General features: G+C 44.6%; 1 protein-coding gene across 1 annotated transcript in view; it reads right to left on the reverse strand.

Annotated features, from left to right (window-relative positions):
* LOC121560665 (annexin A5) overlaps window positions 1–21801 on the reverse strand; it is a 42231-nt gene extending 20430 nt beyond the window's left edge. Inside the window, exons 1-4 of the mRNA XM_045218100.1 lie at window positions 21653–21801; window positions 21256–21307; window positions 860–944; window positions 673–767 (exon numbers count right to left, since the gene is read on the reverse strand). Of these exons, the coding sequence (XP_045074035.1) occupies window positions 673–767; window positions 860–944; window positions 21256–21258 (183 nt within the window). The 5' untranslated portion in view covers window positions 21259–21307; window positions 21653–21801. The remainder of the gene's footprint in view (window positions 1–672; window positions 768–859; window positions 945–21255; window positions 21308–21652) is intronic.
* Between the last annotated feature and the right edge of the window lie 1609 nt (window positions 21802–23410).

Below are 23410 nucleotides of genomic sequence, written 5' to 3' on the forward strand. Positions count from 1 at the left end.
TGGTTGTATTGTGGTTGTATTGTGGTTGTGTTGTGGTTGTATTGTGGTTGTGTTGTGGTTGTGTTGTGGTTGTATTGTGGTTGTATTGTTGTTGTGTTGTGGTTGTATTGTTGTTGTGTTGTGGTTGTATTGTGGTTGTATTGTTGTTGTATTGTGGTTGTGTTGTGGTTGTATTGTGGTTGTATTGTGGTTGTGTTGTGGTTGTGTTGTGGTTGTATTGTGGTTGTAGTGTGGTTGTATTGTGGTTGTATTGTGGTTGTGGTTGTATTGTGGTTGTGTTGTGGTTGTATTGTGGTTGTATTGTGGTTGTATTGTGGTTGTGTTGTGGTTGTGGTTGTGTTGTGGTTGTATTGTGGTTGTGGTTGTATTGTGGTTGTATTGTGGTTGTGTTGTGGTTGTATTGTTGTTGTGTTGTGGTTGTGTTGTGGTTGTGTTGTGGTTGTGTTGTGGTTGTATTGTTGTTGTGTTGTGGTTGTATTGTGGTTGTATTGTGGTTGTGGTTGTATTGTGGTTGTGTTGTGGTTGTGGTTGTATTGTGGTTGTGTTGTGGTTGTGTTGTGGTTGTATTGTGGTTGTATTGTGGTTGTATTGTGGTTGTATTGTGGTTGTATTGTGGTTGTATTGTGGTTGTATTGTGGTTGTGTTGTGGTTGTGTTGTGGTTGTGTTCTAACCTTGCCGTGCAGGGTCTTGTATGCAGCTTTGATCTGCTGTCTCTGGCTGTTGCTACGAGACGTCAACAACTTCATGATGGAATCTTCATCAGTTCCTATGGCAACAACAAAAACCATAGTCAAATCTTTGGTGCCATGTTTTACTCACTCACTTTGCGAGGTCAGTCATAATATTCAGAGCACTGACCCAGTCCCTTCATGGCCTTGTAGAGTGTCTCTGCATCTTGGTTGGCGTTGAAGTTTCCACTGGCTCTCACACTGCCTCGACCAGCCTATCAGAGAACAGACACACAGGAGGACTCTGGGTAATGAATACTGAACAAAAATATAAAACACAACATGCAACAATTTCAAAATATTTTACTGAGTTACAGTTCATATGAGGAAATCAGTCAATTGAAATAAATTAATTAGGCCCTAATCTATGGATTTCACATGACTGGGAATAAAGATATGCAGCTGTTGGTCACAGATACCTTTACATACATACACACACACACACACACACACACACACACACGCCAACACACCACACACACACACACAACCTCATTAACCATGCACATAGGACTGGCTCCTCCCCTCAGCTAACAGGAGACACAGGAGAAGTCTGTGTGTGTGTGTGTGTGTGTGTGTGTGTGTGTGTGTGTGTGTGTGTAGTAGGGCAGTCCAGCAGTAGTCCAAGGCCAGTGATGTAAACTGAGACTGGTGGTTTTGGGAACATTGTTGTTTAAAGAGGAGAACCACGGAATGTTTCTGGAATGAGACGAACACAACAGAATCCAGGATTCTGTCTGTCCATCTGTCTGTCAGAGGAATGCCAAAAAACATCCTCCCCCCTCCCCACCCCGACACACAGCATCATGAGCTGATTGGACTCTAACGGAGAAGCTTGTGAGACTAACAAGAGAACAGGAGAGGTGCAGAGCAGAGACTCAGACAGGAATGAACCAAAACAACAGACCCAGTACATATGGTTCATAATCCAGTGCATTTGGTATTCAGACCCCTTGACTTTTTCCACATTTTGTTACGTTACAGCCTTATTCTAAAATTGATTAAATAAAAGCAACATCAGCACAATAACTGTTCGTCGGTAGCTTCATGAAATGGGTTCCCATGATGGGTTTCCATGGCCGAGCAGCCACACATAAGCCTAAGCTCACCATGCGCAATGCCAAGCGTCAGCTGGAGTGGTGTAAAGCTCGCCACCATTGGACTCTGGAGCAGTGGAAACGTGTTCTCTGGAGTGATGAATCACCCTTCACCATCTGGCAGTCCGATGGACGAATCTGGGTTTGGTGGATGCCAGGAGAACGCTACCTTCCCCAATGCATAGTGACAACTATAAAGTTTGGTGGAGGAGGAATAATGGTCTGGGGCTGTTTTTCATGGTTCGGGCTAGGCCCCTTAGTTCCAGTGAAGGGAAATCTTAATGCTACAGCACACAATGACATTCTAGACATTCTAGACGATTCTGTGCTTCCAACTTTGTGGCAACAGTTTGGGGAAGGCCCTTTCCTGTTTCAGCAGGACATTGCCCCTGTGCACAAAGCGAGGTCCATACAGAAATGGTTTGTCGAGATCGGTGTGGAAGAACTTGACTGGCGTGAACAAATCCCTGACTTCAACCCCATCCAACACCTTTGGGATGAATTGGAACGCCGACTCCTGATCGCCCAACATCAGTGCCCGACCTCACTAATGCTCTCGTGGCTGAATGGAAGCAAGTCCCCGCAGCAATGTTCCAACATCTAGTGGAAAGCCTTCCCAGAAGAGTGGAGGCTGTTATAGCAGCAAAGAGAACACCATAGTCTAAACAGAGAGAGGAGAGAGATAGAGCTAGATAGATTGATAGGACCATCCCTTGGGACCGTCAGGTGACGTCCCCAAAAGGTCCTGACATGGTCCTCAGGTGACGTCCTGGTAACTTACAGGGAACTAGAACGTTCCCTTGGGACCATCATGAATTGTCCCCTTGTGGCCATTGAACGTCCCATAGATAACATCCTAACAGAACCAAATATAAACCTTTTCACAACGTTCCCTTGGGACCATCATACATTTTACATTTACATTGTAGTCATTTAGCAGACGCTCTTATACAGTTAGTGCATACATTATTTTATATTTTTCATATTGGCCCCCCGTGGGAATCGAACCCACAACCCTGGCGTTGCAAACACCATGCTCTACCAACTGAGCTACATCCCTATCATGCGACTTCCCCTTGACCATCATGAAAACGTCCCCTTGTGGCCATTGAACGTCCCATAGATAACATCCTTTCAGAACCAAATATAAACCTTTTCATAACGTTCCCTAATGGACATCAAATTACCAAACCGGGACCTGTACTGAACATCCTCTAATGGTCCTGGGGTTAACATCATGTTTTAATATTCCTAGAATGGGATAACTTCTTGACTGAAACCCTTCAAGGGACCTAATGGCAACGTCACCGAATGTCCTTAGGACGTCCCCTGTTTGCTGGGAACCCAGTTGTAGACTGAACTGAATGATCCCACAGAGAGGGACGTGATGCGAGAGCCATATCTCTGCCCAAAATCTCTTCACATTAAGCAGATCTTTAATTATTAAGCAGGTGAGGAGTTTTTGTATGGGGGGCAAATGAGTGTCGAATTGTCAAGGTAAACATTAATTGCTATTTTGATACAGTGGCTTGCGAAAATATTCACCTCCCTTGGCATTTTTCCTATTTTGTTACCTTACAACCTGGAATTAAAATTGATTTTTTGGGGGTTTGTATCATTTGATTTACACAACATGCCTACCACTTTGAAGATGCAAAATATTTTTTGGGGTGAAACAAACAAGAAATAAGACAAAAAAACAGAAAACTTGAGCGTGCATAACTATTCACCCCCCCAAAGTCAATACTTTGTAGAGCCACCTTTTGCAGCAATTACAGCTGCAAGTCTCTTGGGGTATGTCTCTATAAGCTTGGCACATCTAGCCACTGGGATTTTTGCCCATTCTTCAAGGCAAAACTGCTCCAGCTCCTTCAAGTTGGATGGGTTCTGCTGGTGTACAGCAATCTTTAAGTCATACCACAGATTCTCAATTGGATTGAGGTCTGGGCTTTGACTAGGCCATTCCAAGACATTTAAATGTTTCCCCTTAAACCACTCGAGTGTTGCTTTAGCAGTATGTTTAGGGTCATTGTCCTGCTGGAAGGTGAACCGCCATCCCAGTCTCAAATCTCTGGAAGACTGAAACAGGTTTCCCTCAAGAATTTCCTTGTATTTAGCGCCATCCATCATTCCTTCAATTCTGGACAGTTTCCCAGTCCCTGCCAAGGAAAAACATCCCCACAACATGATGCTGCCACCACCATGCTTCACTGTGGGGATGTTGTTCTCGGGGTGATGAGAGGTGTTGGGTTTGCGCCAGACATACCGTTTTCCTTGATGGCCAAAAAGCTCAATTTTAGTCTCATCTGACCAGAGTACCTTCTTCCATATGTTTGGGGAGTCTCCCACATGCCTTTTGGCGAACACTTATTTTTTTCTTTAAGCAATGGCTTTTTTTCTGGCCACTCTTCCGTAAAGCCCAGCTCTGTGTAGTGTATGGCTTAAAGTGGTCCTATGGACATATACTCCAATCTCCGCTGTGGAGCTTTGCAGCTCCTTCAGGGTTATCTTTGGTCTCTTTGTTGCCTCTCTGATTAATGCCCTCCTTGCCTGGTCCGTGAGTTTTGGTGGGCGGCCCTCTCTTGGCAGGTTTGTTGTGGTGCCATATTCTTTCCATTTTTTAATAATGGATTTAATGGTGCTCCGTGGGATGTTCAAAGTTTCAGATTTTTTTTAATAACCCAACCGTGATCTGTACTTCTCCACAACTTTGTCCCTGACCTGTTTGGAGAGCTCCTTGGTCTTCATGGTGCCGCTTGCTTGGTGGTGCCACTTGCTTAGTGGTGTTGCAGACTCTGGGGCCTTTCAGAACAGGTGTATATATTCTGAGATCATGTGACATATCACGTGACACTTAGATTGCACACAGGTGGACTTTATTTAACTAATTATGTGACTTCTGAAGGTAATTGGTTGCACCAGATCTTATTTAGGGGCTTCATAGCAAAGGGGGTGAACACATATGCACGCACCACTTTTCATTTCACTTCACCAATTTGGACTATTTTGTGTATGTCCATTACATGAAATCCAAATAAAAATCCATTTAAATTACAGGTTGTAATGCAACGAAATAGGAAAAACGCCAAGGGGGATTAAAAACTTTTGCAAGGCACTGTACGTGAGGACTATTTGATCTAATATACGTTTTTTAATGCTTAGGTTGCTACTGTATATAAGTGTGATGCCATGTGAGATCCGGCAACTTTGAGAAAAAACTACTTATATCCCAGTTGTTCCTGTTGAAATTCAAGACGCGCTATGCATATTCATAAGGTCGATGAATTTGAAATACCTTCGACGTAGAATCCAGGCGGTTGACGACAACACCCCTCATCGAATATTCAACACCCCTCATCTTTATATGGGAGTTGTGCCTGTTATTCACACACCCATCTGCCCTCTCATTGGCTAGAATGGTCCCACCTGATCTTGCCTCCTCCCGCCTGCCTTCCATCTTTAAGGACATGTATATCCGTTATTAGAGCGGTCACTCAACCATCTTGTCAATATAATGGATCATCTTTGACCCTTCTTTGAAGGTCATAGGGGTGGTGTGGGCGCTGGTACGCGCTGCCTGAACACAGCCTGACATGAGTCTGGGTCCATCTCCACTCTGTAAGGTCAAAGCATGGTCAATAACAGTCTGGTTCCATCTCCACTCTGTAAGGTCAAGGCATGGTCAATAACAGTCTGGTTCCATCTCCACTCTGTAAGGTCAAGGTGTCCTGGTCAATAACAGTCTGGTTCCATCTCCACTCTGTAAGGTCAAGGCATGGTCAATAACAGTCTGGTTCCATCTCCACTCTGTAAGGTCAAGGCATGGTCAATAACAGTCTGGTTCCATCTCCACTCTGTAAGGTCAAGGCATGGTCAATAACAGTCTGGTTCCATCTCCACTCTGTAAGGTCAAGGCATGGTCAATAACAGTCTGGTTCCATCTCCACTCTGTAAGGTCAAGGCATGGTCAATAACAGTCTGGTTCCATCTCCACTCTGTAAGGTCAAGGTGTCCTGGTCAATAACAGTCTGGTTCCATCTCCACTCTGTAAGGTCAAGGCATGGTGCAATAACAGTCTGGTTCCATCTCCACTCTGTAAGGTCAAGGCATGGTCAACAACAGTCTGGTTCCATCTCCACTCTGTAAGGTCAAGGCATGGTCAATAACAGTCTGGTTCCATCTCCACTCTGTAAGGTCAAGGCATGGTCAATAACAGTCTGGTTCCATCTCCACTCTGTAAGGTCAAGGCATGGTCAATAACAGTCTGGTTCCATCTCCACTCTGTAAGGTCAAGGCATGGTCAATAACAGTCTGGTTCCATCTCCACTCTGTAAGGTCAAGGCATGGTCAATAACAGTCTGGTTCCATCTCCACTCTGTAAGGTCAAGGCATGGTCAATAACAGTCTGGTTCCATCTCCACTCTGTAAGGTCAAGGTGCATGGTCAATAACAGTCTGGTTCCATCTCCACTCTGTAAGGTCAAGGCATGGTCAATAACAGTCTGGTTCCATCTCCACTCTGTAAGGTCAAGGCATGGTCAATAACAGTCTGGTTCCATCTCCACTCTGTAAGGTCAAGGCATGGTCAATAACAGTCTGGTTCCATCTCCACTCTGTAAGGTCAAGGCATGGTCAATAACAGTCTGGTTCCATCTCCACTCTGTAAGGTCAAGGCATGGTCAATAACAGTCTGGTTCCATCTCCACTCTGTAAGGTCAAGGGCATGGTCAATAACAGTCTGGTTCCATCTCCACTCTGTAAGGTCAAGGCATGGTCAATAACAGTCTGGTTCCATCTCCACTCTGTAAGGTCAAGGCATGGTCAATAACAGTCTGGTTCCATCTCCACTCTGTAAGGTCAAGGCATGGTCAATAACAGTCTGGTTCCATCTCCACTCTGTAAGGTCAAGGCATGGTCAATAACAGTCTGGTTCCATCTCCACTCTGTAAGGTCAAGGTGTCCTGGTCAATAACAGTCTGGTTCCATCTCCACTCTGTAAGGTCAAGGCATGGTCAATAACAGTCTGGTTCCATCTCCACTCTGTAAGGTCAAGGCATGGTCAATAACAGTCTGGTTCCATCTCCACTCTGTAAGGTCAAGGCATGGTCAATAACAGTCTGGTTCCATCTCCACTCTGTAAGGTCAAGGCATGGTCAATAACAGTCTGGTTCCATCTCCACTCTGTAAGGTCAAGGCATGGTCAATAACAGTCTGGTTCCATCTCCACTCTGTAAGGTCAAGGCATGGTCAATAACAGTCTGGTTCCATCTCCACTCTGTAAGGTCAAGGCATGGTCAATAACAGTCTGGTTCCATCTCCACTCTGTAAGGTCAAGGCATGGTCAATAACAGTCTGGTTCCATCTCCACTCTGTAAGGTCAAGGTGTCATGGTCAATAACAGTCTGGTTCCATCTCCACTCTGTAAGGTCAAGGTCATGGTCAATAACAGTCTGGTTCCATCTCCACTCTGTAAGGTCAAGGCATGGTCAATAACAGTCTGGTTCCATCTCCACTCTGTAAGGTCAAGGCATGGTCAATAACAGTCTGGTTCCATCTCCACTCTGTAAGGTCAAGGCATGGTCAATAACAGTCTGGTTCCATCTCCACTCTGTAAGGTCAAGGCATGGTCAATAACAGTCTGGTTCCATCTCCACTCTGTAAGGTCAAGGCATGGTCAATAACAGTCTGGTTCCATCTCCACTCTGTAAGGTCAAGGCATGGTCAATAACAGTCTGGTTCCATCTCCACTCTGTAAGGTCAAGGTCATGGTCAATAACAGTCTGGTTCCATCTCCACTCTGTAAGGTCAAGGTTCATGGTCAATAACAGTCTGGTTCCATCTCCACTCTGTAAGGTCAAGGCATGGTCAATAACAGTCTGGTTCCATCTCCACTCTGTAAGGTCAAGGCATGGTCAATAACAGTCTGGTTCCATCTCCACTCTGTAAGGTCAAGGCATGGTCAATAACAGTCTGGTTCCATCTCCACTCTGTAAGGTCAAGGTCATGGTCAATAACAGTCTGGTTCCATCTCCACTCTGTAAGGTCAAGGCATGGTCAATAACAGTCTGGTTCCATCTCCACTCTGTAAGGTCAAGGCATGGTCAATAACAGTCTGGTTCCATCTCCACTCTGTAAGGTCAAGGCATGGTCAATAACAGTCTGGTTCCATCTCCACTCTGTAAGGTCAAGGCATGGTCAATAACAGTCTGGTTCCATCTCCACTCTGTAAGGTCAAGGTGTCATGGTCAATAACAGTCTGGTTCCATCTCCACTCTGTAAGGTCAAGGCATGGTCAATAACAGTCTGGTTCCATCTCCACTCTGTAAGGTCAAGGCATGGTCAATAACAGTCTGGTTCCATCTCCACTCTGTAAGGTCAAGGTGTCATGGTCAATAACAGTCTGGTTCCATCTCCACTCTGTAAGGTCAAGGCATGGTCAATAACAGTCTGGTTCCATCTCCACTCTGTAAGGTCAAGGCATGGTCAATAACAGTCTGGTTCCATCTCCACTCTGTAAGGTCAAGGCATGGTCAATAACAGTCTGGTTCCATCTCCACTCTGTAAGGTCAAGGCATGGTCAATAACAGTCTGGTTCCATCTCCACTCTGTAAGGTCAAGGCATGGTCAATAACAGTCTGGTTCCATCTCCACTCTGTAAGGTCAAGGCATGGTCAATAACAGTCTGGTTCCATCTCCACTCTGTAAGGTCAAGGCATGGTCAATAACAGTCTGGTTCCATCTCCACTCTGTAAGGTCAAGGCATGGTCAATAACAGTCTGGTTCCATCTCCACTCTGTAAGGTCAAGGTGTCATGGTCAATAACAGTCTGGTTCCATCTCCACTCTGTAAGGTCAAGGCATGGTCAATAACAGTCTGGTTCCATCTCCACTCTGTAAGGTCAAGGCATGGTCAATAACAGTCTGGTTCCATCTCCACTCTGTAAGGTCAAGGCATGGTCAATAACAGTCTGGTTCCATCTCCACTCTGTAAGGTCAAGGCATGGTCAATAACAGTCTGGTTCCATCTCCACTCTGTAAGGTCAAGGCATGGTCAATAACAGTCTGGTTCCATCTCCACTCTGTAAGGTCAAGGCATGGTCAATAACAGTCTGGTTCCATCTCCACTCTGTAAGGTCAAGGCATGGTCAATAACAGTCTGGTTCCATCTCCACTCTGTAAGGTCAAGGCATGGTCAATAACAGTCTGGTTCCATCTCCACTCTGTAAGGTCAAGGTGTCCTGGTCAATAACAGTCTGGTTCCATCTCCACTCTGTAAGGTCAAGGCATGGTCAATAACAGTCTGGTTCCATCTCCACTCTGTAAGGTCAAGGCATGGTCAATAACAGTCTGGTTCCATCTCCACTCTGTAAGGTCAAGGCATGGTCAATAACAGTCTGGTTCCATCTCCACTCTGTAAGGTCAAGGCATGGTCAATAACAGTCTGGTTCCATCTCCACTCTGTAAGGTCAAGGCATGGTCAATAACAGTCTGGTTCCATCTCCACTCTGTAAGGTCAAGGCATGGTCAATAACAGTCTGGTTCCATCTCCACTCTGTAAGGTCAAGGTGTCATGGTCAATAACAGTCTGGTTCCATCTCCACTCTGTAAGGTCAAGGCATGGTCAATAACAGTCTGGTTCCATCTCCACTCTGTAAGGTCAAGGTCATGGTCAATAACAGTCTGGTTCCATCTCCACTCTGTAAGGTCAAGGCATGGTCAATAACAGTCTGGTTCCATCTCCACTCTGTAAGGTCAAGGTGTCATGGTCAATAACAGTCTGGTTCCATCTCCACTCTGTAAGGTCAAGGCATGGTCAATAACAGTCTGGTTCCATCTCCACTCTGTAAGGTCAAGGCATGGTCAATAACAGTCTGGTTCCATCTCCACTCTGTAAGGTCAAGGCATGGTCAATAACAGTCTGGTTCCATCTCCACTCTGTAAGGTCAAGGCATGGTCAATAACAGTCTGGTTCCATCTCCACTCTGTAAGGTCAAGGTGTCATGGTCAATAACAGTCTGGTTCCATCTCCACTCTGTAAGGTCAAGGCATGGTCAATAACAGTCTGGTTCCATCTCCACTCTGTAAGGTCAAGGCATGGTCAATAACAGTCTGGTTCCATCTCCACTCTGTAAGGTCAAGGCATGGTCAATAACAGTCTGGTTCCATCTCCACTCTGTAAGGTCAAGGCATGGTCAATAACAGTCTGGTTCCATCTCCACTCTGTAAGGTCAAGGCATGGTCAATAACAGTCTGGTTCCATCTCCACTCTGTAAGGTCAAGGCATGGTCAATAACAGTCTGGTTCCATCTCCACTCTGTAAGGTCAAGGCATGGTCAATAACAGTCTGGTTCCATCTCCACTCTGTAAGGTCAAGGCATGGTCAATAACAGTCTGGTTCCATCTCCACTCTGTAAGGTCAAGGCATGGTCAATAACAGTCTGGTTCCATCTCCACTCTGTAAGGTCAAGGTGTCCTGGTCAATAACAGTCTGGTTCCATCTCCACTCTGTAAGGTCAAGGTGTCCTGGTCAATAACAGTCTGGTTCCATCTCCACTCTGTAAGGTCAAGGCATGGTCAATAACAGTCTGGTTCCATCTCCACTCTGTAAGGTCAAGGCATGGTCAATAACAGTCTGGTTCCATCTCCACTCTGTAAGGTCAAGGCATGGTCAATAACAGTCTGGTTCCATCTCCACTCTGTAGAGTTCTGTCAGAGAACCTCATAGTCTAAACTAACTGTATCTCTGTAGAGTTCTGTCAGAGAACATCATAGTCTAAACTAACTGTATCTCTGTAGAGTTCTGTCAGAGAACATCATAGTCTAAACTAACTGTATCTCTGTAGAGTTCTGTCAGAGAACATCATAGTCTAAACTAACTGTATCTCTGTAGAGTTCTGTCAGAGAACATCTGAGTAATTACAACAGTAACAGTGGTGGTGCTATTTTTTTTAGGTGAGGGAGTGCCTTTTTTTTATGACATCATAATTTCCTCAATCAAAGCTTGTACCGACAGATGTAGCCAACAGGTGAAACGTCCAAACTGAATCTCAATGCCAATCATTTGATTGATCTCAATCAGTTTCATGGGAAAATGCATTTAGATCTTCTTGAATTACTATTATATTCGAGACGTGTACTCAAAGCATGCACGGACCAACTGGCAAGTGTCTTCACTGACATTTTCAACCTCTCCCTGACCGAGTCTGTAAATACATGTTTCAAGCAGACCACCATAGTGAGATGGAACAGAGTTCCATGCAATAATGGCTCTATATAATACTGTACGCTTTCTTGAATTTGTTCTGGGGACTGTGAAAAGACCCCTGGTGGCATGTCTGTTAGGCTGTGTGTGTCAGAGCTGTGTGTAAGTTGACTATGCAAACAATTTGGGATTTTCAACACATGAATGTTTCCTATAAAAATAAGAAGTGATGCAGTCAGTCTTTCCTCAACTCTTAGCCAAGAGAGACTGGCATGCATAGTATTTATATCAGCCCTCTGATTACAATGAAGAGCAAGACGTGCTGCTCTGTTCTGGGCCAGCTGCAGCTTAACTAGGTCTTTCTTTGCAGCACTCGACCACATGACTGGACCATAATCAAGATAAGGCAAAACTAGAGCCTGCAGGACTTGCTTTGTGGAGTGTGGTGTCAAAAAAGCAGAGCATCTCTTTATTACGGACAGACCTCTCCCCATCTTAACAACCATTGAATCTATATGTTTTGACCATGACAGTTTACAATCTAAGGTAACGCCAAGTAATTTAGTCTCCTCAACTTGTTCAACAGCCACATGATTCATTAGCAGATTCAGCTGAGGTCTAGAACTTAGGGAATGATTTGTACCAAATACAATGCTCTTAGTTTTAGAGATGTTCAGGACCAGTTTATTAGTGGCCACCCCATTCTAAAACTGACTGCAACTCTTTGTTAAGGGTTTCAGTGACTTCATTAGCTGTGGTTGCTGATGTGTATATGGTTGAATCATCAGCATACATGGACACACATGCTTTGTTTAATGCCAGTGGCAGGTCATTGGTAAAAATAGAAAAGAGAAGAGGGCCTAGAGAGCTGCCCTGTGGTACACCACACTTTACATGTTTGACATTAGAGAAGCTTCCATAAAAATAAAAATAATTTGAGTTCTATTAGATAAATAGCTCTGAATCCACGATACGGAAGAAGTTGAAAAGCCAACAACAGGCTATGGGGCGACGATGTTAAAGAAGTTGAAAAGCCAACAACAGGCTATGGGGCGATGATGTTAAAGAAGTTGAAAAGCCAACAACAAGCTATGGGGCGACGATGTTAAAGAAGTTGAAAAGCCAACAACAAGCTATGGGGCGATGATGTTAAAGAAGTTGAAAAGCCAACAACAAGCTATGGGGCGATGATGTTAAAGAAGTTGAAAAGCCAACAACAAGCTATGGGGCGATGATGTTAAAGAAGTTGAAAAGCCAACAAGCTATGGGGCGATGATGTTAAAGAAGTTGAAAAACCAACAACAAGCTATGGGGCGATGATGTTAAAGAAGTTGAAAAGCCAACAACAAGCTATGGGGCGATGATGTTAAAGAAGTTGAACCAACTTGTGGTGCTGATGGATAGCTCTGTCATTTGTCCAGTTCAGGAACAAAACAACAATAATTTACACTATAGTCTAATAGTTCTACGACTACGTGGTATACAGTAGCTATTGGTAGACTATAGTCTAATAGGGCCTACGACTACGTGGTATACAGTAGCTATTGGTAGACTATAGTCTAATAGGGCCTACGACTACGTGGTATACAGTAGCTATTGGTAGACTATAGTCTAATAGGCCTACGAGTACATAGTATACAGTAGCTATTGGTAGACTATAGTCTAATAGGACCTACGACTACGTGGTATACACTAGCTATTGGTAGACTATAGTCTAATAGGGCCTACGACTACGTGGTATACAGTAGCTATTGGTAGACTATAGTCTAATAGGCCTACGACTACGTGGTATACAGTAGATATTGGTAGACTATAGTCTAATAGGACCTACGACTACGTGGTATACAGTAGCTATTGGTAGACTATAGTCTAATAGGGCCTACGACTACGTGGTATACAGTAGCTATTGGTAGACTATAGTCTAATAGGCCTACGACTACGTGGTATACAGTAGCTATTGGTAGGCTATAGTCTAATAGGGCCTACGACTACGTGGTATACAGTAGATATTGGTAGACTATAGGACCTACGACTACGTGGTATACAGTAGCTATTGGTAGGCTATAGGACCTACGACTACGTGGTATACAGTACCTATTGGTAGGCTATAGGACCTACGACTACATGATATACAGTAGCTATTGGTAGGCTATAGTCTAATAGGCCTACGACTACGTGGTATACAGTAGCTATTGGTAGACTATAGTCTAATAGGCCTACGACTACATGGTATACAGTAGCTATTGGTAGACTATAGTCTAATAGGCCTACGACTACGTGGTATACAGTAGCTATTGGTAGACTATAGTCTAATAGGCCTACGACTACATGGTATACAGTAGCTATTGGTAGACTATAGGACCTACGACTACGTGGTATACAGTAGCTATTGGTAGACTATAGGACCTACGACTACGTGGTATACAGTAGATATTGGTAGGCTATAGTCTAATAGGCCTACGACTACGTGGTATACAGTAGCTATTGGTAGACTATAGTCTAATAGGCCTACGACTACGTGGTATACAGTAGCTATTGGTAGACTATAGTCTAATAGGCCTACGACTACGTGGTATAGAGTAGCTATTGGTAGACTATAGTCTAATAGGGCCTACGACTACGTGGTATACAGTAGCTATTGGTAGACTATAGTCTAATAGGGCCTACGACTATGTGGTATACAGTAGCTATTGGTAGACTATAGTCTAATAGGTCTACGACTACGTGGTATACAGTAGCTATTGGTAGACTATAGTCTAATAGGCCTATGACTACGTGGTATACAGTAGCTATTGGTAGACTATAGTCTAATAGTCCTACGACTACGTGGTATACAGTAGCTATTGGTAGGCTATAGTCTAATAGGCCTACGACTATGTGGTATACAGTAGCTATTGGTAGACTATAGTCTAATAGGGCCTACGACTACGTGGTATAGCTATTGGTAGACTATAGTCTAATAGGCCTACGACTACATGGTATACAGTAGCTATTGGTAGACTATAGTCTAATAGGGCCTACGACTACGTGGTATACAGTAGCTATTGGTAGACTATAGTCTAATAGGTCTACGACTACGTGGTATACAGTAGCTATTGGTAGACTATAGTCTAATAGGCCTATGACTACGTGGTATACAGTAGCTATTGGTAGGCTATAGTCTAATAGGCCTACGACTACGTGGTATACAGTAGCTATTGGTAGACTATAGTCTAATAGGGCCTACGACTACGTGGTATAGCTATTGGTAGACTATAGTCTAATAGGCCTACGACTACATGGTATACAGTAGCTATTGGTAGACTATAGTCTAATAGGGCCTACGACTACGTGGTATACAGTAGCTATTGGTAGACTATAGTCTAATAGGTCTACGACTACGTGGTATACAGTAGCTATTGGTAGACTATAGTCTAATAGGCCTATGACTACGTGGTATACAGTAGCTATTGGTAGACTATAGTCTAATAGTCCTACGACTACGTGGTATACAGTAGCTATTGGTAGACTATAGTCTAATAGGTCTACGACTACGTGGTATACAGTAGCTATTGGTAGACTATAGTCTAATAGGCCTATGACTACGTGGTATACAGTAGCTATTGGTAGGCTATAGTCTAATAGGCCTACGACTACGTGGTATACAGTAGCTATTGGTAGACTATAGTCTAATAGGGCCTACGACTACGTGGTATAGCTATTGGTAGACTATAGTCTAATAGGCCTACGACTACATGGTATACAGTAGCTATTGGTAGACTATAGTCTAATAGGGCCTACGACTACGTGGTATACAGTAGCTATTGGTAGACTATAGTCTAATAGGTCTACGACTACGTGGTATACAGTAGCTATTGGTAGACTAAAGTCTAATAGGCCTATGACTACGTGGTATACAGTAGCTATTGGTAGACTATAGTCTAATAGTCCTACGACTACGTGGTATACAGTAGCTATTGGTAGGCTATAGTCTAATAGGCCTACGACTACGTGGTATACAGTAGCTATTGGTAGACTATAGTCTAATAGGGCCTACGACTACGTGGTATAGCTATTGGTAGACTATAGTCTAATAGGCCTACGACTACATGGTATACAGTAGCTATTGGTAGACTATAGTCTAATAGGGCCTACGACTACGTGGTATACAGTAGGTATTGGTAGACTATAGTCTAATAGGGCCTACGACTACGTGGTATACAGTAGCTATTGGTAGACTATAGTCTAATAGGCCTACGACTACATGGTATACAGTAGCTATTGGTAGACTATAGTCTAATAGGGCCTACGACTACGTGGTATACAGTAGCTATTGGTAGACTATAGTCTAATAGGCCTACGACTACGTGGTATACAGTAGCTATTGGTAGACTATAGGGCCTACGACTACGTGGTATACAGTAGCTATTGGTAGACTATAGTCTAATAGGGCCTACGACTACGTGGTATAGGTATTGGTAGACTATAGTCTAATAGGCCTACGACTACATGGTATACAGTAGCTATTGGTAGACTATAGTCTAATAGGGCCTACGACTACATGGTATACAGTAGCTATTGGTAGACTATAGTCTAATAGGCCTACGACTACATGGTATACAGTAGCTATTGGTAGACTATAGTCTAATAGGCCTACGACTACATGGTATAGCTATTGGTAGACTATAGTCTAATAGGGCCTACGACTACGTGGTATACAGTAGCTATTGGTAGACTATAGTCTAATAGGGCCTACGACTACGTGGTATACAGTAGCTATTGGTAGACTATAGGGCCTACGACTACGTGGTATACAGTAGCTATTGGTAGACTATAGTCTAATAGGACCTACGACTACATGGTATACAGTAGCTATTGGTAGACTATAGTCTAATAGGGCCTACGACTACGTGGTATACAGTAGCTATTGGTAGACTATAGTCTAATAGGCCTACGACTACGTGGTATACAGTAGCTATTGGTAGACTATAGGGCCTACGACTACGTGGTATAGGTATTGGTAGACTATAGTCTAATAGGACCTACGACTACGTGGTATACAGTAGCTATTGGTAGACTATAGTCTAATAGGGCCTACGACTACGTGGTATACAGTAGCTATTGGTAGACTATAGTCTAATAGGACCTACGACTACGTGATATACAGTAGATATTGGTAGGCTATAGTCTAATAGGGCCTACGACTACGTGGTATAGCTATTGGTAGACTATAGTCTAATAGGCCTACGACTACATGGTATACAGTAGCTATTGGTAGACTATAGTCTAATAGGACCTACAACTACGTGGTATACAGTAGCTATTGGTAGACTATAGTCTAATAGGGCCTACGACTACGTGGTATACAGTAGCTATTGGTAGGCTATAGTCTAATAGGCCTACGACTACGTGGTATACAGTAGCTATTGGTAGACTATAGGGCCTACGACTACGTGGTATACAGTAGATATTGGTAGGCTATAGTCTAATAGGCCTACGACTACGTGGTATACAGTAGCTATTGGTAGGCTATAGTCTAATAGGACCTACGACTACATGGTATACAGTAGATATTGGTAGGCTATAGTCTAATAGGCCTACGACTACATGGTATACAGTAGCTATTGGTAGACTATAGTCTAATAGGCCTAAGACTACGTGGTATACAGTAGCTATTGGTAGACTATAGTCTAATAGGCCTACGACTACGTGGTATACAGTAGCTATTGGTAGACTATAGTCTAATAGGGCCTACGACTACGTGGTATACAGTAGATATTGGTAGACTATAGTCTAATAGGGCCTACGACTACGTGGTATACAGTAGCTATTGGTAGACTATAGTCTAATAGGTCTACGACTACGTGGTATACAGTAGCTATTGGTAGACTATAGTCTAATAGGGCCTACGACTACGTGGTATACAGTAGCTATTGGTAGACTATAGGGCCTACGACTACGTGGTATACAGTAGCAATTGGTAGACTATAGTCTAATAGGGCCTACGACTACGTGGTATACAGTAGCTATTGGTAGACTATAGTCTAATAGGCCTACGACTACGTGGTATACAGTAGCTATTGGTAGACTATAGTCTAATAGGCCTACGACTACGTGGTATACAGTAGCTATTGGTAGACTATAGTCTAATAGGCCTACGACTACGTGGTATACAGTAGATATTGGTAGACTATAGTCTAATAGGGCCTACGACTACGTGGTATAGCTATTGGTAGACTATAGTCTAATAGGGCCTACGACTACGTGGTATACAGTAGCTATTGGTAGGCTATAGTCTAATAGGCCTACGACTACGTGGTATACAGTAGCTATTGGTAGGCTATAGTCTAATAGGGCCTACGACTACGTGGTATAGCTATTGGTAGACTATAGGGACTACGTGGTATACACTAGCTATTGGTAGACTATAGTCTAATAGGCCTACGACTACGTGGTATACAGTAGCTATTGGTAGGCTATAGTCTAATAGGGCCTACGACTACGTGGTATAGCTATTGGTAGACTATAGTCTAATAGGGCCTACGACTACGTGGTATACAGTAGCTATTGGTAGGCTATAGTCTAATAGGCCTACGACTACGTGGTATACAGTAGATATTGGTAGACTATAGTCTAATAGGGCCTACGACTACGTGGTATAGCTATTGATAGACTATAGTCTAATAGGCCTACGACTACGTGGTATAGCTATTGGTAGGCTAACCAAGTGATCACCTATCGTTCTGGGTTCCACTTCGCAACAGCAGGTCAGTGGAGTTTTATGAACATCAAGGCAGACACAGTCTGTGGTCCTCTGTAGCTCAGCTGGTAGAGCACGGCGCTTGTAACGCCAAGGTAGTGGGTTCGATCCCCGGGACCACCCATACACAAAAAAAAAAATGTATGCACGCATGACTGTAAGTCGCTTTGGATAAAAGCGTCTGCTAAATGGCATATTATATTATATATTATATTACACAGTGAATTTTCATTTTTTTTTCAACGTTCTGATTGGCCAAAGTGGTCAAACCTCCAACGGGCCTCTGCAGTGCACACACATAACCTACAGTTCTTCATCATTCACTCCCCCACCAGAGAGAAGAAACCACCATAACCTTCACATAACCTACAGTTCTTCATCATTCACTCCCCCACCAGAGTGAATGATGAGATTTGGGGATTTTAGTTGTAAATAAATATAATTAATTTAGAATTGATCAGAATACATTTTCCACAAATTGGTAAATAGTTTCAACCATCTCAAACTGAACAACTGATGGAGGACCACTCCTCCACTACACCCCTGCTAAATGAGGGAGGACCACTCCTCCAGCAACACTACACCCCTGCTAAACGAGGGAGGACCACTCCTCCACTACACCCCTGCTAAATGAGGGAGGACCACTCCTCCACTACTCCCCTGCTAAATGAGGGAGGACCACTCCTCCACTACACCCCTGCTAAATGAGGGAGGACCACTCCTCCACTACACCCCTGCTAAATGAGGAGGACCACTCCTCCACTACACCCCCTGCTAAATGAGGGAGGACCACTCCTCCACTACACCCCTGCTAAATGAGGGAGGACCACTCCTCCACTACACCCCTGCTAAATGAGGGAGGACCACTCCTCCACTACACCCCTGCTAAATGAGGGAGGACCACTCCTCCACTACATCCCTGCTAAATGAGGGAGGACCACTCCTCCACTACACCCCTGCTAAATGAGGGAGGGCCACTCCTCCACTACACCCCTGCTAAATGAGGGAGGACCACTCCTCCACTACACCCCTGCTAAATGAGGGAGGACCACTCCTCCACTCCACCCCTGCTAAATGAGGGAGGACCACTCCTCCACTACACCCCTGCTAAATGAGGGAGGACCACTCCTCCACTACACCCCTGCTGAATGAGGGAGGACCACTCCTCCACTACACCCCCTGCTAAATGAGGGGAGGACCACTCCTCCACTACACCCCTGCTAAATGAGGGAGGACCACTCCTCCACTACACCCCTGCTAAATGAGGGAGGACCACTCCTCCACTACACCCCTGCTAAATGAGGGAGGACCACGCCTCCACTACACCCCTGCTAAATGATGGAGGACCACTCCTCCACTACACCCCTGCTAAATGAGGGAGGACCACTCCTCCACTACACCCCTGCTAAATGAGTGTGTGTACAGAGAGAGAGAGAGAGAGAGAGAGGAGGAAGGGGGGGAGAGAGAGAGAGAGAGAGAGAGAGAGAGAGAGAGAGAGAGAGAGAGAGAGAGAGAGAGAGAGAGAGAGAGGAGGAAGAGAGAGAGAGAGAGAGGAGGAGAGAGAGAGAGAGAGAGAGAGAGAGAGAGAGAGAGAGAGAGAGAGAGAGAGAGAGAGAGAGAGAGAGAGAGAGAGAAAGAGAGAGAGAGAGCGCTAGAGAGAGAGAGAGTAGGAAGGGGGGGAGAGAGAGAGGAGGGAGAGAGATAGAGAGAGAGAGAGAGAGAGCGAGAGAGAGAGAGCTAGAGAGAGGGGGAAGAGAGAGAGCGAGAGAGAGAGAGAGAGGGGGAGGAGAGAGAGACCCACCCTGTCTGAAGAAAGGCCCACACACATGACTCATACTGACTTCCCCAAATACAGCCCCTACTGCTCCACACTCACTATGGTTTTCTATAAACTAGAGTTTTCTTTCATTAAAAACATTCCAACTGACTGTAACAGGGTTGAACAGTTAAACAGCAAAACAACACATTATATTCCCAGTGTGACATCACATCATGATCAGGCCGGGTTTCCCCAAAAACATAGAAATACCCATACTAGCGTAATAAAATGGTAAGGGTTTTATAGTATGTGAAATTTCTATAATAGTATTCCAAATGCATCATCTAATGTGTGATTGCGTTGACTCCCGCCATTCATTCATTTTTGTACATCAATTTATCTGATTACAAGCTGTTGAAAATAGTGTGAATTCTACTTGATCAAACGCCGAAATGAGTTTGCAGTTTAAGTATGTATACTGAACGAAAATATAAAACGCAACATGCAACAATTTCAAAGATTTTACTGAGTTACAGTTCATATAAGGAAATCAGTCAATTGAAATTAATCAATTAGGCCCTAATCTATGGATTTCACATGACTGGGCAGGGGCGCAGCCATGGGTGGACATTTCTGCAGTCAGCATGCCAATTGCACGCTCCCTCAATTTGAGACATCTGTGGCATTGTGTTGTGTGACAAAACTGCACATTTTAAAGTGGACTTTTATTGTCCCCAGCACAAGGTGCACCTGTGTAATGACCATGCTGTTTAATCAGCTTCTTGATATGCCACACCTGTCAGGTGGATGGATTATCTTGGCAAAGGAGAAATGGTCACTAACAGGGATTTAAACATTTTAGAGAAATTATATTTTTGTGCTTATGGAACATTTCAAGGATTCTTTTTATTTCAGCTCATGAAACATGGGACCAAGACTTTACATGTTGCGTTTATATTTTTGTTAAGTGTAGTACACTAGTATGGGTATCCGGACAGAGACAGTATATTTTAGCATCAATACCATTCATTGGTAGGTTTCCCACACAACATACATATCATCAACAACATGTTAACATCATTGGTAGGCAATAGATGAACATTGTTTTTAATGCTAAACATGACACGTATGTTTTTTTGGAGAAACTCACGCGGGATGAACTTAAACACTTCTATGGGAGCATAGTCTCAAATGATCTCTGTAGCTCAGCTGGTAGAGCACGGCGCTTGTAACGCCAAGGTAGTGGGTTCGATCCCCGGGACCACCCATACACAAAGATGTATGCACGCATGACTGTAAGTCGCTTTGGATAAAAGCGTCTGCTAAATGGCATATTATTATTATCTCCCTCCGTTCTACTGTTATATTGAGTAATAACCATAGAGATCCTATTCAATGACTGTTGTAATTAGTGTTCTAAGTCGACGGTAATAACCTATTCTAGAATCCATACTAGGTTCCATTCTGGGTTCCATACTGGGTTCCATTCTGTGTATTGTTCTGGGATAAAGTCTAATGATTATTTCATGACAGTCTCCTGGGCGGTGCCGCGGATATGGTGTCCATTATCGGCGAGATGGAAAGTTAAACATTAACATAATAATGGACTCATACAGTTCTCTTTTACCGACGGCGAAACATTCCCGTGTTATCGTCGTTAGTGGCTTTAGTGAAGTTAAATTCAACATTATAATAACAGAATGATACAGTTCTCTAGTGAAGTTAACTTACCATTCTGACAGACCGTTGATAGTTGGTTTGATTTGAAGAAAGATCGTTCTGTCTGAAAAAGAGAAACAGAACAGAATCTTAAACTTACAAGTTAACTTATAAGTCAAACGCCGTCGAAAAGTTTTCCACGTTTAAAGTCATGGAAAATAGCCATAGATCTGTGTTTCCATTCATAAAACGGACTGAGTTAGAGAATATATTCTCTTCTGCAACAGCCACAGCTCTCCATGATCTGCTCAAATCCTGTTGTATCTCATCGCATCCGTGTTGATAAATGATCCTAGCAACAATCTCAGTCCAGGTAATACACATCACCTGGTTCAGCCGACTAACCACGTTAACAACTCTTAAACTAACGATCTGATGTTGTCGGTTAATATGAGTGATGGAAATTTACCGGAGGAGGTCGAGTCTGCACCGGAGCTCGCTGTGAAGAGAGGGAGACCGAGCGAGAGGAACCAGCAGAAAGAGTGGAAAAACTGGTCCGCTGCGAGTGAATCGAGGCCACACCCTGGTATGACTAACCAGGTCGTGTTCAACGCCTCTCTAGACAGGGGAGATGACGGTTTTAATCCCTAACTATTTCCGCGATTTCAACTTCATATAGTAGTGACTCAAACGGTTTGTGGAGTTGTCTGCTGTGGCTTTAAGGACTTTTTTAAAAAACCATCTCAATCAAAACAAACAAACGGACAAACCGATATACAGCTGCTAGTGATGACAGTTGAGGATGGTGTGTGCAATCTGTCTCCTTAGAAACTGTGTAGGTTTACCTGGACAGGTGACAGGAGGAGGGGGGAGGGGGAGGGAGGAGGGGGGAGGAGGGGGAGGGAGGAGGGGGGAGGGAGGAGGGGGAGGGGAGGGGGAGGGGGAGGGGGAGGGGAGGGAGGAGGGGGAGGGAGGAGGGGGAGGGGAGGAGGGAGGAGGGAGGAGGGAGGGAGGGAGGGGGAGGGGGAGGGGGGAGGGGGGGAGGGGGAGGGGGAGGAGGGGGGGGGAGGGAGGGGGAGGGGGAGGAGGGGGGGAGGGAGGAGGGGGGAGGGAGGAGGGGTGAGGGGGAGGGAGGGGGAGGGGGAGGAGGGGGAGGGGGAGGGGGGAGGGAGGAGGGGTGAGGGAATCCATTGACTATGTAAATTCCCAGCGTGCAACAGAGCTGCAGGAGTTATGATCCATTTTTGTTGTTTTTTTTGTCATAGTTGTGTCTAGGTGGGCATATGGGGGAGGGAATGCTGTCACCTCCAAGTAGGTGTTTGTCCCCCTGTGTGCTGAGGGTGTCAGGTTCTTGTCCAGTTCTGGCATTTAGGTCGCCACAGACTAGTACATATCCCTGGGTCTGAAATGATTGATCTCCCCTCTAGGATGGAGAAGCTGTCTTCATCAAAGTATGGGGGATTCTATTGGGGGGATATTCTGTAGGTAGAACACATGAGGACCTTTTTCTCTGTTGAGATAATTTCCTTATTAATTTCTAGCCAGATGTAAAATGTTCCTGTTTTGACTAATTTAATAGAGTGGGTTAGGTCTGCTCTATACCAAATTAGCATACCCCCTGGAGTCCCTTCCCTGTTTCACACCAGGTAGTTTGGTAGATGGGACTACCAGCTCTCTGTAACCTAGAGGGCAACCAGTGGGTCCGTCTCCTCTATACCATGTTTCTTGTAGGATGACAATGTCTGTATTTCCGATTTCTTTGGTGAAGTCCAGGTTCCTGCTCTTTAGGCCAAAGGCAGATGACCTCAGGCCTTGGATATTCCAGGATGAAATAGTGAAGGCTTTGTGTTCCATAAAGTGTCTAATGTTGTTGGTTGTGTGGTTTGGCCTCAGGCCAGTGCTTATGAGCAGAGCCTGCTGAGCATCTGGTACATGCCATTGGCTTGGGCTAGTGTAAGAGTGGGGGTTGGGCCTGTTTGCCTGCTCACGGCCTGGGCGTATGTGTGACTTTCATGTTGAGGCCGTCTTTACGGGAGTGGGGGGCATGGGGTGGGTAGGAGGGGCATAGGTCTGATCTGAGGGGGCCTAAATGGGGTGTGGGCATGGTTGGTTTGGGGGGGGTGTTGATTGGTTGGGGTGGGGGTGGGGGTGTGGATGTGGATGTTGCTGTTTGCTCACACTCTCCCTGAGCAGGACCACCTCCCCCTCCAGTGTGGTGAACTGATCC

Source organism: Coregonus clupeaformis, unplaced genomic scaffold (genome assembly GCF_020615455.1).
Source record: "Coregonus clupeaformis isolate EN_2021a unplaced genomic scaffold, ASM2061545v1 scaf1358, whole genome shotgun sequence".
NCBI classification, from domain to species: Eukaryota; Metazoa; Chordata; class Actinopteri; order Salmoniformes; family Salmonidae; genus Coregonus; species Coregonus clupeaformis.